This window comes from Heloderma suspectum, chromosome 5 (genome assembly GCF_057233095.1).
Source record: "Heloderma suspectum isolate Gila_16-S chromosome 5, 16-S_ref, whole genome shotgun sequence".
Classification (NCBI taxonomy): domain Eukaryota; kingdom Metazoa; phylum Chordata; class Lepidosauria; order Squamata; family Helodermatidae; genus Heloderma; species Heloderma suspectum.
The window spans coordinates 227,565,202-227,581,951 of NC_139462.1; the positions used below are offsets into that span (position 1 = coordinate 227,565,202).

General features: G+C 47.5%; 1 protein-coding gene across 1 annotated transcript in view; it reads right to left on the bottom strand.

The window, feature by feature from the left end:
• The window catches only part of OBSCN (obscurin, cytoskeletal calmodulin and titin-interacting RhoGEF), a 294,672-nt gene that overhangs the window by 81,475 nt on the left and 196,447 nt on the right, over positions 1–16,750 (bottom strand). Inside the window, exons 75-84 of the mRNA XM_084859836.1 lie at positions 16,578–16,660; positions 15,233–15,406; positions 11,281–11,440; positions 9,795–9,911; positions 9,018–9,182; positions 7,232–7,390; positions 5,346–5,523; positions 3,936–4,049; positions 3,598–3,765; positions 868–970 (exon numbers count right to left, since the gene is read on the bottom strand). Coding sequence (XP_084715962.1) covers positions 868–970; positions 3,598–3,765; positions 3,936–4,049; positions 5,346–5,523; positions 7,232–7,390; positions 9,018–9,182; positions 9,795–9,911; positions 11,281–11,440; positions 15,233–15,406; positions 16,578–16,660 — 1,421 coding nt within the window. The remainder of the gene's footprint in view (positions 1–867; positions 971–3,597; positions 3,766–3,935; positions 4,050–5,345; positions 5,524–7,231; positions 7,391–9,017; positions 9,183–9,794; positions 9,912–11,280; positions 11,441–15,232; positions 15,407–16,577; positions 16,661–16,750) is intronic.

Consider the following 16,750-nt stretch of genomic DNA (forward strand, 5'->3'; position numbering starts at 1 on the left):
AGAATGAAACAAACATAGTCAGATGTAGCAGGATAAGACTAACCTCAGAAGGCATGGTTTTCTTTTAATCTTTCGTTTCTAGCAGTACCCAGCCCTAGTGTATGATCACCAAAAAGCTTATAGCCACAGAATGGGACATAGGCAAGTTTAATCTAACAGCCCACGCCCCATGTTCCAGTGTTTCAGCCAAAAATGTCACCTTATTACTACATCGCCACAGTACCTGCAGGTATTTTTTTTAAAAATATCTAAGTAACTTTCACAACCAGATTGGCACCCAATTACAGTATGCACATTAGAAAATCTAATTTGTATGCTGCATTAAAATACCAATTTTTAAATTTCTATGCTGCATTAAAATACTAGAATTTGGGTTGATGTAGAATTGCAGTTCCTTATGCAAGTATCCCAGTGAAGAGGACAGAAAATACTTTCAAAAGCAGAGGCTGTGGGAGAATCCATCTGGGCTTTAAAACAATAGCCAGGATGGTTTTTGTTTCTCAGGGTGACTTTTCCCTATCCTTTCCCCCATCATTGCATTGCGCCAAAGACATGCCTGCTTCCACATCAAATCTTGATTTCCCTTTTGGCTATGCCTCCACCCATCCACCCCCACTTCAGATGGGCTGTCCACCATTTTTATTGTTTAAAGCATTGCTTTATCTGTTTTCTGTTGTAAAAGTTCATTTGGTACTATTCGATGCTTACTTTAAAAACCCTAACCAATCTTTCTTAAGCTGAAAAATGGAGTTGGGGCAGAGAAGAAGGAAGTGGGTTTGTGATGTTTTGCTCCAGCTGACTTCTACTGCAGAGTGGCAGAACTCCTTTGAGGGAGTAGGGAGGGAGCCGAGTGGGATTTCCTCTTACCTGATCTGTGGAGAAGGTGCACCTTCAATGGTACAGGTAAACTGCGCATCTTCACCATCCCCATAATAGGCATGTTTAACCTTGTTCACAAATCGGGGAGGCACTAGGAAGAAAAAATAACCGTGATGATACCAGAAGCCACATGACTGATATAAACTGGAGCAAGTTAAAAATGACTATGGGCTTGTCCAGACAACAGCACTCCCCAGCCCATGGGGAAGGGGTCAGTTTTTCCACCATTTTGCAGGATCGTGCATATGGAGGAGGCTGGGCGGGCTCTACTGCTCTGCCTCAGAAAGCCGGGCCAATCACAGCCAGGTGTTGCTGCACCTGTTTAAGGCAGCCACACCTCTTCCAAGCAGCCATTCCAGCCATAGTGGCTGAGACCTCCTCTATGCTACCTCCACGATCAGAGGCAGGATGCCTATGTACACCAGCAGCTGGGAACATGGGCAGGAGGATGCTGCTGTTGCGTTCATGTCCAGCTTGTGGGTTTAATGTCAAAGACTGGTTGGTCACTGTGTGAACAGAATGCTGGACTAGATGGACCCTGGGTCTGATCCAGCAGGGCTCTTCTTATGTTCTTATAGTAGCAAACCACCTTCCCACTCAGTGGAGACTGGTGGCTCCTATTTCAGTGGAGCTGTGACTCTATTCTGGGTTTCAGTCAGAACCTGCCAGAACTCTAAAGAAGCCACCCAAGGTGCTGAACCTATTTTGGAGATAGGATTCAGCACCCAGGATAGCCCCTGTAGAGTTCTGGATGGTTCTGACTGAAACCTAGAATGGAACCACAGCCCCACCGAAATCGGAGCCACCAGCCTCCACTGTTCTCACCCAAGTGCAGACAGTGCAGGATTAGCTGGTTGCCAAGGAGTCTAGGAACACTTTTTCAAGCGATCCAACAGGCACTGTACAACAGGTGCCTGTGGCACAAGAACGTTTGCTCTTTATAAAGCAACTCCAGACAGAGTCGTGAGCATGACTGCTGTTAAACAGTGATTCCCTTGAAAACAGGAACATCAGCTTGCTGCATAAGTCACCACTGCATAGTTCCCAGACCCAACAGTGTCTGGGAAAGCCCTTCCTTTTGGAGGTCTTCTGAAAACAGAAATATGTGGTGGCTTTGTGTGGGTGAGGTGTGTTTGAGCAAGAGAGACAATTGCTGAAATGTGATCACATATCTACTTATTAGACCACCACACACATTTAGGACACAGTTGCTTAGTGTAAATAGATTAGGGATGTCAGAGAATTCCGCCACAGATCTCAGTGAGGCCAAATGCCAGTGCATTCGGCCCCCCGAAATCCATGGCGGAACGAGGTCCCCCCCCCACGAAAGGTGCGCGAAATGGAGCACTTACCTGCTGCCATCTGCGCGGACTTGCGAATGGCGGCCGCGTCTGCAGCCTCCATTCGCTTCTTCATTATAGCCGTGATAGGCTACATAAATAATTACGTAGCCTATCACAGCTAACGCAGGGATGCCATTTGCGTCCCTGCGGAAGCTGTGATAGGCTACGTAAGTATTTACGCAGCCTATCACGGCAAAAAAAACACACACCAGCGGACGCAAATGGCGGCGGCTACGGCTGCCGCCATTTGCATCCCCTGTTTTTTGTCGTTTTAGCCTACGTAAATATTTACGTAGGCTATTATGGCAAAAAAAAAAAAAAGGGAACGCAAATGGCATACTGGCCACCATTTGTGTTCCCTTGTTTTTTGCCGTAAAATGGCAAAAAAGGGGACGCAAATGGCAGCCGCCGTAGCCGCCGCCATTTGCGTCTGCTGTTTTCTTCTTCTTTTTTTTGCCGTGATAGTCTACATAAATATTTACGTAGCCTATCACGGCAAAATACAGGGACACAAATGGCAGCGGCTATGGGCGGCCCCAGCCGGCGGCTCTGCGGAATCTCCACGGAGCGGAGCCGGCTGGACAGAATTTCATGGGGAGGGACAGAGCGCCTCCCCCCACCGCGAATGTCACCCTTCAAAAAGGTAAGTGACTTTCGTACATCCCTACAATAGATACATTCTTGTGTTTACTTATATTTGCCTCACTGTCCTTACACATGACTTCCCATTTGCCTCCATCTTTTTCTCCCATATTCCTCTATTTTCATTCTTAGTCATCCTCATGTCACGTTTGCCTTTTTGTTGTGCCTCCTGCTCCAAGGCCCTCAGATGTGTCCCCACCCCTTGTCTGCTGTACCCATTTCCTGACTCTTTCAGATATATGACATGCTTTCTGGATAACCGCATGGAAGAGGGGAAGTACAGATTAAGAACATAAGAAAAGCCCAGCCAGATCATACCAAGGCTGCATCTAAACCAGTGTCCTGTTTTCTATAATGGGCAGCCAGATACATCTGGGAAGCCAATAGCTCTCCCCTGCTTGTCACCAGAATTTGGCATTTAACGGTACAGTCTCTGAACATGGACTCCTTAAACTGATTCTGTATAGAAATAAACACTTTGTTCCTATAGACAAAGAACATAAAAAGAGCCCCCAGATTCTGGGATTAAGTGGCAGCTACCAAAATTAATCCATTTTGTGTGATCATGATGTCTGACAAAACAAATTTGCCAGCCTCCACGATGGTGGGAGATTAAAAAAAAGCTTCAGTGGAATGTCTCAGCTACATCTTGAAATGCTGCTTAGGCATGTGGTGCACAGCAGGAATCCGGTTAGTCTTTTCTCTCTCTTTTTTGGTACCATGGGGCTTTTACCTTGAACAAGGATCTTTCCTAGGGTACTGGCGTTGCCAGCTGGGCTAGCAGCATAGCACATGTATTGCCCCGAATCAACACCCGTCAGGTTGTCCAGGATCAACGTGCAGGAGCCATCAGGATCTTCAATGATGATGTGATGGGGATCTACCTCCACTGGTTTGCCATCTTCAAAAGGAAACAAAGAAAAAACACTTCTGCCATCACAATGTTGTGTTTAGGGTGGGGAAGCAATCCATTGACCACTCTAATATGGTTAATGAATGGTCTAAAACTTGGAGATGGATTTTGACCAATATTCCAGGAAACCAAGAATGCTCAACCAGCATTGGCCATACCTTTATACCAGGTGACACCCGGCTTGGGTGTTCCTGTTACTCGGCAGGCTAATTTCACAGTTTCGCCAACCTCAGCCGTGCAGTCAGCCAGTTCCTCCTCAAAGTCTGGCGGATCTGAAAGTAAACAGATTTAAACCAGGGTTCTTCAGCGGATAACGAAAAGTCCAAGAACAGAAATGTCAGCCACTGCAGAAGCGGTCCAGAGGAAAGAGGTGTAGCAGCAAGGGGCTTGGTCTCAGCGAGGGTGGCGGCTCCGATGTTGGTGGGGCTGTGCATCCATTCCAGGCTTCAGTCAGAACCAGCCAGAACTCTGCAGGAGCTCTCCAAGGTGCTGAACTGTGACCCCAAAATAGGTTCAGCACCTTGGAGAGCTCCTGCAGATTTCTGGCTGGTTGTGAATGAAAGCCACAGAGGATTCAAAGCCCCAGCACCATGGCAGCCACCAGCCTCCACTGGTTGGTCCTTTCCCTATTTTAGGGATGTACGAAAGTCACTTACCTTTTTGAAGGGTGACATTCACGGTGGGGGGGAAGCGCTCCGACCCTCCCCCTGAAATTCTGGCCGGGGGGGGAGGCGCTCCGTCCCCCCCCCCAAATTCTGCCGGGGGGGGAGGCGCTCCGTCCCTCCCCCCCCCCGAATCCTGGCCGGCCAGCTCCACAAATGGCGGCGGCCGTAGCCGCCGCCGTTTGCGTCCCTGCAGTCAGCCGTGATAGGCTACGTAAATGTTTACATAGCCTATCACAGCTGACTTTTTAAAAAAACCACAAAAACGCACGTATGTAAATGGTGGCGGCCATGGCCGCTGCCATTTGCGTTCCTTATGTTGGCACGTCTTAGTCTACGTAAACATTTACATAGCCTAAGACGGCGAAAATAAGGGAGACGCAAATAGCGTAGACACTACGCTATTTGCATTCCCCTTATTTACGCCGTCTTAGTCCACGTAAATGTTTACGTAGACTAAGACGTGCCAAAATAAGGAACGCAAATGACGGCGCCCATGGGCGCCGCCATTTGCGTACGCGCGGTTTTTTTTTCCCTTTTAAATCAGCCGTGATAGGCTACGTAAAGATTGACGTAGCCTATCACGGTGTTTTTTAAAAATCTAGCCGTGATAGGCTACGTCAATCTTTACGTAGCCTATCACGTTTTTTTGTTTTTGGGGGTTTTTTTACTGGAAATGGCGGAGGTGGCAGCCGGTCGGAAGACCGGCCTCAGCAGCAGCCACCAAACCGCCGCCGCAGCCGCCGCTGCCAGGAAGATTCGCCCAAGGTAAGTCCCGTCCCGGGGGGGGGGGGGGCGGGGGGGCAGACCGTTCCGCCACCGATTTCAGGGGGCCGAATGCGCTGGCATTCGGCCTCCCCGAGATTCGTGGCGAAATTCTCTGACATCCCTACCTGTTATACTTACCCCAGACAGGGAGGCTGATGCGCTGCTGGATGCCACAGATTTCCTTCACCCAGGAGTTCTTGATGATGACCGTCCTGGCTTGGAACAGATATTTGCGGACTGAATCTTCCCGCTCGTGCCAAATCTCAAATGCCCGATCATCCCCTTCCACGAGATCATTCACATCTATGTTTGAGAGCTGAGTAATCAGAGGACAGGGTTAAAATTCAACTGAGACATCTTCAGTCATTTTTCAGACTGCACAAGTTATACCCTCATAATGTCAACTCAACCCATGCACTAAAGTTCGCCAAGTCCTCCAACAGCCCCTGGAATTGGACCAGCACCACGCTCTTGAGCACCTTGCCCCCAAAGGGGGTATTCATGACTGGAGAACAGTTGCTACAGTTTTGCAGGTGCTGCAAAGGCTTCTTAAGGAGTGGTCTCACAACCATCTTTTTCAAGGTGGTGGGGGCCACACCCTCTCTCAGGCATTCATCACCTCCTGGATCCATCAGGTGAATCCCCTTCGACTAGATGCAATTACCCAAGATGGGCAAGGGTTACACACACACGCACACACGCAAACATACATCACACAATCCCAGGCCACCATCCTGCTGCTCAGTTGAGAATACTGGGTCTAGAATGTGTCCTGCATATCGTGTAGAGCTGATGAAATACTGAAGTATCCCATGGTGATGTCAGGATTGAGCCCAGGACCTCTGTGGTTTCTGATGATTCCAGTTCTGATTCAGAGCCAGAACTAGGACAGTTGGACCAGAGAGCAGGGGAGGAAACTCCCCTAGAGTCTCCAGGAGTTGGATAAGAATCTTCCCAAGGCCTTGACAACCAGGTGGCCCAGGTCCATGCACTGCTTTACCCTCCCCCCATGAGAAACTTAGTCCTTTCCAAGGAGGAAACGTGTGACTTGGTGGACACAAGGGCGTGTTGTTGGTCCAAGTGGGTGGGGTTAGGGAGTGGCTTGAGACACCCTGCCAGAATAACCTCTCGCTGGAGCATACACAATAAGGAGCCTCCCTAAGCGAGGGGAATAAGCCACCTCTCAAGTTTCTCTGTAGCTGCCTGTCCTCTACCTTGCAAAAGCCTTCCCTAATAGAGAGCTCAGAATTAGCTATTTAGGCCCTGGGGCAGACTTTGAGTTCCACTTAAGTTGTATTGTGGAAAAGCTCACCATTAGCCTAATAAAAGCCATGACTGGTTTGAAGTTCAAGTCTCCGTTATGTTGATTTTATAGCGGGAGGGCTATTCACCCTGACAGGTCATTACCGCAGCCATGAAGTTCCAAACAGGCCCTCCTAAGGTGGCCCCCTTGCAGGTGTTGAAATCGTACAAGAGTGTGCTAGGGTTTTCCAACACCATGCCTGAGACCATCTTGGCCTGCTTGGGCAGAGAGACTGAAGGGCAGCAGAATGGCCCATATACCTGCAGAATCACTGATCTGCTTTGCTGACCTAACACCAGGTTCAAACACTCAAACTCTTCCCAGTTCATCCATCTAGGTTTCTGTTATATGATAACTTGTAAATCAGCAGACCTACTTCTGTCTAAGTCAGATGTGCATTTGGGAACCCCTGGAAGATGGTTCACTGAATGTACATCTGGGGGGTTTAATGGACACATATGAACTGATTGTGAGTTACCTTTTGGTACATATTCTGGTTGCCTCCCTACTTATGTCTACTCTGTGTTATTTGAGGAACTGACATATTTTGGGGGCTGGCTTAGTATCTGGCAGTGCTGTGGTGATATTTGAAATTGAATAGCTACTTTAAAGAGCAATGCTACCTTTAGAGCAATGTTATCTGATAGACAGCTTGACCTAGACAGATTCAGGAATAGGCAAAGGAATTGGGGAGGCGGAATCTTGTTATCAAGGTTCAAACCTTCATCATGTTCTTGAAGATGTAGCTGTAAGTATCTGTCTTAGTATCTCGCTTGGGCTTGCAAACGAGTAGGTAATTCTTGAAGAGGAAGACATGTCGCTTGTGACCCTTCCAAGCCATTCTGGCTCCGGGCGCCCCTTCCCATACAATGAACTGTCCCTGGAAAAAAAAAAAAAAAGCAAAATTCAGTTAGAAAAACTGGTATTTGGCAGACTCTGTATTCTGTGGAGAGCTCTGTTAACACTTCACAGAATTCTTGATGTTCGGTGCCTTGTTCTCAGAAACTCTGCTCTCACATTCACCAGAAGTAAAGTGATTCAGTTCCCGGACACTGTTTTGTTTCATTCATTCATTCATTCAGAGAGCAATCCTTTTGTCCCTAGACATTGTCTGAGCAGCCACAGAATACTGGGGGTTTACCCCTCCAAGGCCACAGACAGAGCTGTGACCTGGGGAACAGGGATCCCTGCTCAGATTTCCCTCAGTGATTACATCGTGTAGTCACATCCGATTGTCTATGGCTGCATCTACAGAGACACTTTATGATGTGATTCTATTCAAAGCTGGATTTTCACAAATTCGAATTTGCTCCTACCGTGCTACACGTCAGTAACACACTGTATACATTTTTTTAAAAAAAAAACCCGCTTTCTCGGGGCAAATGGCACCTGAAAACGCATTAGTTCGGGGTTGGGTGGGAGGACTCCCGCGAGTAGAATGGAACATCATCGACAGCGTAGATGCAGTGCAGCAAATGAACGGAGGCTTGCTCCCCGCCCCTCTCTCTGCTCTCGTGCTCAGTGAAGTGCAACTGAAGTTACTTCCGAGTAGATATATTTACCCCACTCGTCTGCTTGTGTCCACCCTTTCTTAGTGGGAGTAAAGGTCATTTGGGGGTGATCAGCTTTTAAACTCCTTAAACTTCTGCATACCTCCACTAGTCCAGATGAGTGGAGATAAACTATAGGCAAAGAAATTCTCCCAACCCCTCTCTCCCCTCCCATGCATGGCAAAGTGCAATTGAAGACAATGAGTTACTTCTGAGTAGACGTGTTTAGCCAACTCCTCTCCTTGTGCCCACCCTTTCATGACACAACTTTCCCTTCCACCAATCAGTGCTGCTTGCCCCAGCCCTTGCTGAAGCCAGTTGAGGTCACACAGACTCCCAAACTGCACTGCAGCTGCTGTGATGGGAAAATCCATCACAAAACCACTTTGCAAAGAAGTGGATTTGACAGCATGAAAACCCATGCTTGCTGCAGAGAGGGGCATGTGTCATGTGCCACGATCATCTGTGAGGCGCATTAGAACAGGAGTAAATCCCCCATGTAGATGGGGCCTATGTAACTTCATGATGTCATCCTGTTCGGTATGTGATTCCTGGTTGGCTGGGATTACCAGATTACTGCAGATGCAGTAATGAAGCGAACAAATGGTCCCAAAGCAGCAGAGGAAAAGATGGTTGCAAACAGGATCGAAAAAAGGTGAAATAGAAAAACATTTTTAGAAATATTTCAGGGGGAGAAGGAGCGAAAGAACTACTTCCAACCTGAAAATCAAAACAGGAGAACATTCAGTGCAGCTCTGTTGAAAAGTTTGCAGGAATGTTTAACAAAGCCACAGAAAAGGGGGTTATTAACTTGGTCAAAGAAAGGCAAGAGAGAGAATATGAAAGGAAATCAATATAAATTCAGCTTTTTTGCAGCTCAGTAAGAGAAGCCAATAATCCAGACACACACTAATCGATCATGTGAACTCATGATCATAATGAGACTATGAGGCTTGCCTGTCGGATGGGCTCCCCTAAGATTTCCAGGGTTCCTGGATAGTTCTCAATGAGGGACACATGGAGGTTGTTTTCTGCTCGTCTTGTGAGTGCAGACACAATAGCATAAGCCTGCTCCAGCAGCGCACAGTTTTGACTATTCCTTGCTTTATTTCGGATTAGCTCCTGTAAATACATAAAATTGTACAATTTGCATCATTCATACATACCAATTAATGAATACATTATTCTAGGAAATGAAAACATTATTCTAGGAAATAAAAATGAATCCAAAATTGAATTTTGCAGGTATACAGCATGCTTCTCTCCTGTCAGATGCACTAATGCATACTTTTTGGTTGACTGCCAGTTTCCCCTGTAGCATAGACACAGCCCAACACTTTGTCAGATCCCATTGATCATACTGGTTTACCCATTCAGACCCTGTTATTTGGTGAACTGATCTGGATCCTGATAAGGTTCTCCTCCTCCCCTCTTACCTTTCCCAAAGATCAAGAGATAATTGCAGAGGGGATATTGTGATATATAGTGGTAACAAACCAGTGAGGATGGGGTACAACACCTGTGCTGTGCTGGTCACACCATGTACCTCAACCACGTAAACTGTAGCTATATTGAACCAGAAACAGCTTAGGAAGGACTCTGAGTCATGAGTAATAGAAGTGAAACCAAAATAATTAACTGGTGTAAAACCAGGAAAAGAGGGAAAAATAATCGCCTTCTCCCCACATAAGGACACCAAACAATCACTCCAGGTATTAAAGGGAAGATGCTGACCTTGATCACAGTTTGATACTTCTGAATCCTGTTGATCGGTCTCTCCAGATAGTGCTGCAGAGGAAGTACAGGTGGCTGAGAAGGGTCCTCGCTGGATAACGTTCCCTCTGTATATCGCTGGACATCAAAGCACAACAACGGGGGTGTTACAGCCGGCCAGCTCTCATATCACCAAGGAAGAGGCTTGGCTCCTTTCCAAAGGGCTACACGCTCATACATGGCTAGCCCTGAACACTAATGTAATCTATGGTGGCCACTTACATATTGCCAGAAAAGAGGACAAATGAGGACATCAATTTGCATGCCATCACTTCCTGGCATATACAAGGGGAAGAAATGGAAGCAGTGACAGATTTTACTTTCTTGGGCTCCAAGATCACCGCAGACGGTGACTGTAGCCATGAAATTAAAAGACGCTTGCCCCTTGGGAGGAAAGCTATGGCAAACCTAGACAGCATAGTAAGAAGCAGAGACATCACCTTGCCGACAAAGGTCCGTCTAATCAAAGCTATGGTTTTCCCAGTAGTAATGTATGGCTGTGAGAGCTGGACTATAAGGAAGGCTGAGCGCCGAAGAATTGATGCTTTCGAACTGTGGTGCTGGAGAAGACTCTTACGAGTGCCCTGGACTGCAAGGAGGTCAAATCAGTCCATCCTAAAGGAAATCAACCCTGACTGCTCATTGGAAGGACAGATACGGAAACTGAAGTTCAAATATTTTGGCCACCTAACGCGAAGAGAAAACTCCCTGGAAAAGACCCTGATGCTGGGAAAGACTGAAGGCAAAAGGAGAAGGGGTCGGCAGAGGATGAGATGGCTAGATAGCATCACCGATGCAATGAATATGAACTTGAGCACGCTCCGGGAGAGAGCGCAGGACAGGAACGCCTGGCGTGCTGTGGTCCATGGGGTCACGAAGAGTCGGACACGACTGAACAACAATGTATAGCTATAGATGCAAATTTAGAAAGAACAACTATAATTTAAACACAAATGCAATACATCTCCCGAGAGTGGGGAAGACTGTAGCCACTTGGCCTGGGAGCCTGCTGCCCAAGTGCTGTTGGTGGGCAACTTCGAGAGCCAGCTCTTCCTTCTGCTGGTTCTTTACCTTTAAACTGGACTTGGACTGGACAGCCCTTCAGAGGGGTCTCCTCTGACAGCTCTTCAAACACAAGACTGTCTTCTGTAGGTAGGACACCTGGCCACCCTATGAGCAACTGATTTCAAACAGCTTCAGGGAGATCTGGAGCACTGGGCCTCCAAGATCATAGAGGTGGAGCTAGGAATTTGGGGTGGGGGTGAGTGGGTGGGGTCTACCTTGCTACAGAAACACAATGTATACATGGCATACATTACAGCATTGTTTAGAAAGAGGAATGCTGTTCTTTGCAATAATGAGCCAAAGGAATATGCACAGAGGTGAAGGATCCAGGCACGTTTCAGTGCAAAGCTTGTGCAGTGTGTATCATAGTCAGTTGCCTCACCTTATAGAACTCCTGAACAGCTTTGCTGACGACGACAGACTCGGCCTGTATACGGCCCACGAGGTACTGGATGTACTTGTCAAATTCCCCCTCATTCTTGATGAAACACATTGCCACATCATCATCAGTGTCGCATTTCTGAAGGTCTGGGAAGAATGTGCTGTGGGTGATAGGGAAAAGGATTGTGAGGAGGAAGGAAAGACCGTGACAAACAAACTCTCCACTTCCTGGCTCTTTGCACAGGTTTAATAGCAATGGGAGGGCTGGCATATAAAGTGCTGGTTCTTACCTTTAAAGCCTTACACGGTCTAGGTCCAAGGCACCTTAGGCAGCACCTTCTCCCCTATGTCCCAGTCCACCTCTGAGGGCTCGCTGCTGTCGCTGCCTATCTGAGACTGGCAGCCACATGCAAGAGGACCTTTTCCTTTGCTGCCCCTCAGTTGTGGAACGACCTGCCGGCTGAAATGCGCCAGCTGACTAGGAATGTCAGAGAATTCCGCCACGGATCTCGGTGAGGCCGAATGACAGTGCATTCGGCCCCCCAAACTCCGTGGTGGAATGGCCTGCCGCCCCCCCCGGATCCCACCCGGGACGAGACTTACCTGGGGCGGATGTTCCGAGTGGCGGCGGCGGTGGCGGCAGCTGCTGGTCTTCCAACCGGCTGCCGCTGCCGCCATTTGCAGTCTTGTCGTTTTGTTTTTTTTTACAAGACGTGATAGGCTACATAAAGATTTACGTAGCCTATCATGGCTGGGTAAAAAAATGGCTGCCGCCATTTGCGTTCCTTATTTTTGGCCGTCTTAGTCTACGTAAATATTTACGTAGACTATGACGGCGAAAATAAGGGGGAACACAAATAGCGTAGCGGGCGCTATTTGCGTCCCTTTTTGATTCGCCGTTTTAGCCTATGTAAATATTTACGTAGGCTAAAACGGTGAATCAAAAAGGGACGCAAATAGCGCCCGCTACGCTATTTGCGTTCCCCTTTATTTTCGCCGTCATAGTCTACGTAAATATTTACGTAGATTAAGACGGCCAAAAATAAGGAACGCAAATGGCGGCGGCCATAGCCACTGCCATTTGCGTACGCGGTTCTTTTGTTTTTGTTTTACCCAGAGCCCTCCATGGCCGGAAATCCGGCTGCGGATGGCTCTGGCCTGGGCCTGGCTGGCTGCTCCATGGAGCTGCCACAGAGCACAGCCGGCTGTGGAGGATTCCGGGGGGGAGGAACGGAGAGCCTCCCCCCCCGTCGAGGATTCCGGGGGGAGAGACAGAACACCTCCCCCCCCACCATCAACATAATCCGCGGAAAGGTAAGTGACTTTTGTACATCCCTACAGCTGACCTCTCTGAAAGTTTTTAAGCAGGCATTAAAGACTCTATTATTCCAGCAGGCCTTCCCTGTTTAGAACTCTTTTTCCTTCTGCTGACTCTTGTATACTGTTTTTAAGCTGTGTTGTTTTTAAGCTGTGTTGTTTTTATTGTTGGATTTTTGTTGTTAAATTGTTTTTAGTTCAAAGGTGTTTGTAGCTGTATGTTGTTCATGTGTATTGTCCATATGCTTTTATGTAAATGGATTTTAAACTTTGTATATTGTATTTTAACCTTATAACTTTTGTAAACTGCCCAGAGAGCTTCAGCTACGGGACGGTATAGAAAAATAAATAAATAAATGTGTTGCTGCCTGAGGCAAGGGGCAAGATGGCCCCCTCCACTCCATGGTCAGAAGCTGGCTGGACTGGCCGTTCAATTCTACTTCAATCCTGACAGCAGGAGAGTGTCCACCACACCTAAGGGCAGCAAGCTGTCCTCCAAGAGAGGGAAATGCCTGGAGGGCTGCCACTACTGCCCCCAAAATCTGATGCCTGAGGCAGTTGCCTCACTCTGCCTAATGGAAGGGCCAGCCATGAGCAGTGGCGACATGAGCACAATAAAACTGCAAAAAATATTATGTATTTATTGATTTAAAAAATGCTATTCCACTTTTCTTTCAAAAAAAAAATCAAAGCAGCTGATAGCAAATTAGAAAACAAGAACACATTAGAACATCAATAAAAATCCAACCAAAAAACAGCACTAAAAGCCAGCAGAATACATGGGTTATACCCTCACCCCTCAGCACAGCACCAAAGAAAACACTGTCCAGTTAGCCTCCACCAAAAGCCTGCTCTAAAAGCCAGGGCCTAACAGAGTGACAGTACAAAAACAAAGAAGAGGGCTGGAGGGTTTCCCTGGAAAGGGTATTCTGTAACATTGGTGCCACAACTGAAAAGGCCCTGTCCCTTGTGCACATGGCCAGCATTTCAGTCAGCAGGGGAACTTGGAGCAGGACCTCCACTGTTGCGACTGGAGTATATGGGTGGGAACAAATGAGCACAATACCAAGAAAGCTCCACTGAAGAGCACTATGCAGATGCATGGCAGTTTCTACCTGGGCTCTTGCCACAGGATATGATCATTTAAAAAAATGAAGACAATTCAAAATGTTGAGGAAAAACCATCAAAATATGCACATTAAACACATTTATGGGAAATTTTTGAACATTGCATAATTTATCCCAATAGCTGCTTTGTCTAAATATAGAATTTGAGTTTTTTTAATGCAGAATATTGGCCCTCTTTAAAAACAGGATATAAAGAATTAAAACTCTAGCTTTGCCAAAGCCCCAGCCCTGCACTTTCATTATAGCTAAGTCATCAAGCATAGTGCCACCATGGCAGCCATTTTGTGAATGGACACACACACCCCTGCCCGCCATGGCACAGTTTTTTGTGATAGTGCCCATGACATTTTCTCAAAATACTAAATGGGTCCACCAGTCCAAAGTGGTTGGGGACCCCTGGACTCTATTCTGACAGGCTGCAGCTCTCTAGGGTGTCGGGGTGAGGACTTTTCCATCCTCTGCTGCTACCATGGTGTTTTTGCCTGTGCATTCACTGCTCAGCCAGTCTGGACAAAACCGGCCTGGCAAGAGCACTGCTCACTTGATCTCGCTCCAGCCAGGATCCTGTAGTGGAAACGCAGAAGACCATTGTTATCTCGAGGAGGCAGTGGTGCGCAAATTCTCTTGCCCATGTCTGGAGTTCCGTTTGGGTCTGTTTATTGAGTTGGATAGCTATGCTAGTTCCCAGGGTTAATTTTGTTAACGCTGTACAACTCAAGGCTCGTACAGAAGCCTTTGGCACAACCTCAAGATTAGCTACTTGTTGTTAGCAGGGTGGCTGAGATGAGAGTTAGCTTCTGGGCTGGCTGCCTGCCAACTGTCAGGGCCAGTATTTTCCCAGTCTGTAGGAATGGATGAAACACTCTTGAAGTCATTGGACTATGGCCAGAATGGGAGAGATCAATAGGATAGCACATGATTCCCTGGGATCCTCCCAAGGGGCAGAACCTCAGTGCCGGCTGATCTAGGCAGCACTGCACAGCCAGGCTGTTGGAGTCACGTTTTCCGCTGATCTTATCTTGATAAGATAAGATGTCAGGATTCCCAGCAGCAGACGGGACATATGCTTTACGGCCTTGCTTTTATTGTCTTGCTTTCTCACTTCATTGGCTATTCCTGCTAAATAAACTTCTTTTTGCCTTCACCCATTGACATCTCTGAATATCCTAAAAAGAAGGCCTATCCCCATTCCTAGTGTTGACTCCTGACTCTCTACACTCAGGCTTCCAGTTGCTTCTGTAAGACTTGGAAAGCACTCCTGTCCATGAGGTTGTCCCCCCCCCCCCTCTCTCTCTCTCTCACACACACACACACACACACACACATGCACTGTGGTTCAATTTTGGCAAATTAAAAGGCAGAGACAGGCTTGGGGTAGCTGGCTTGTTCAGTTGCTTCAAGACTTAAAGTAATATCCTTCCACACTGCGCAAGACCCTGTTTCACACAGATGCATCTAACTTGTGGCCCCAACTCCATTTGCCATGCAGCTGCCTCAGATACACGTACTTGGAATGGAAGTGAGTTACATCAGTGATATTTCTGAAGATAATGAGCTTCTGACTGGAAACAGCGACAGGGATGACAGGGCAGGTCTCGGTGAACTGAATGTGATGAGTCTGGAGGAACTGTAGGTCCTTGACAAAGTCCTCCTCTGAGTTCAGCAGGTCCTGAACAATAAGGCTAAGCAGCAAAGGGGAATGTAAAGAAAGATAAAGGCGGTGGAATCACAGATGGTCATCTTGTATCCTGCGAAATACATTTCACCCTTCGAATTTCACATATTAGGAAAGCAACTCTAATTGCAGCCCGGTAAACATGAAAGTAATAGGGTGGTAAACAAATGACTGGAGGGATCGGGGTCAGGGAGCGTTCTCTGTCACTTAAGAGACATCTACACTACAGATGTTAAAGCAGTTTCAAATGTATGTATCTACGGCTGCTGGGCCTAAATTTTAAGCAAAATGAGATGACAGAATGCTGAGGAGGTAGAACAGATTGTACCACTTCAGAGTACAGATGACAGGTACCACTTTTGAATGCTCCCCCATGTTAAAAAAAAAAACCCTCCCTGCAAATAGAAAACTAGTGCACCATGCAGAAAAATTCTACCCTAGCTGCCTGGTCTGCTGTGTTGGTTTTCTATTTACAGGGATTTCTTTAAACAGAGGGGAGCATTCAAGTATCTAACCAGCAAACAGCACCTTCAGGGTCAAATAGCAGCCAGCAGGGAACAGATTCGCAGGAAACTGGTACAGGGCTCTGATCCAGAGTGGAAGTACATTCCAGATTGGGCACTGCCAGCTGCCTTTTCTTCAGGTGGCCAGTTTACACATGCTTTCTAAAGGCACGACTAAGGGCACAATCCCATCAGGATGGCCGAATGCCTCCAGACCACAAGCCTCCGGCCACCCAATGCAGAGCGGGAGGAGTGGCAGACATGATTTTAGCTAGATGGGCTATTTTGCCCATCTAGCTGGGGCACATTGGAGGGGGAGGGAAAGAGGCTGGAGAGGCCTGGGGATACTGCATGACCCAGCCTCTCCAGTTCGCTCCCCGGCCTGCCCACTGGAACGCTTTCATTACCCCCTCCCCGAGATTGCTTTTGTGACCTTGGAGAGGCAACCAGTGCGGTTCTTTCCATGCTGGCTGTGAGGGAGTGGGGAGCGCAAATTCATGGCTCCATGGTTGAAGCACTGTCTCCGACCTCAGATCCAGGAATCCAAAATACCCTATGACCCACGGGCGCTCTCTAGAGGCCATGATTGCTCTCCCCAGCAACATGCAGTTTGACCTATAAAAGCAAAGTGGGAAGGGGCAGGTCTTATAGGAAGAACCTTCACACTGTGCTCACCCCAGTTTCTTTTTATATTCATCCTCTGAAACGGATTCTCCAGGAAACTCTGGAATCTCTGGAACACCCCATTCGGTAGACAGCTAAAACAAAGGCAATAAAATGAAAGACATCCTCATTCCTACTTCCATCAGGAGCACATTTGTGGGGTTACCTCAGGCTAGGGGTTCCTC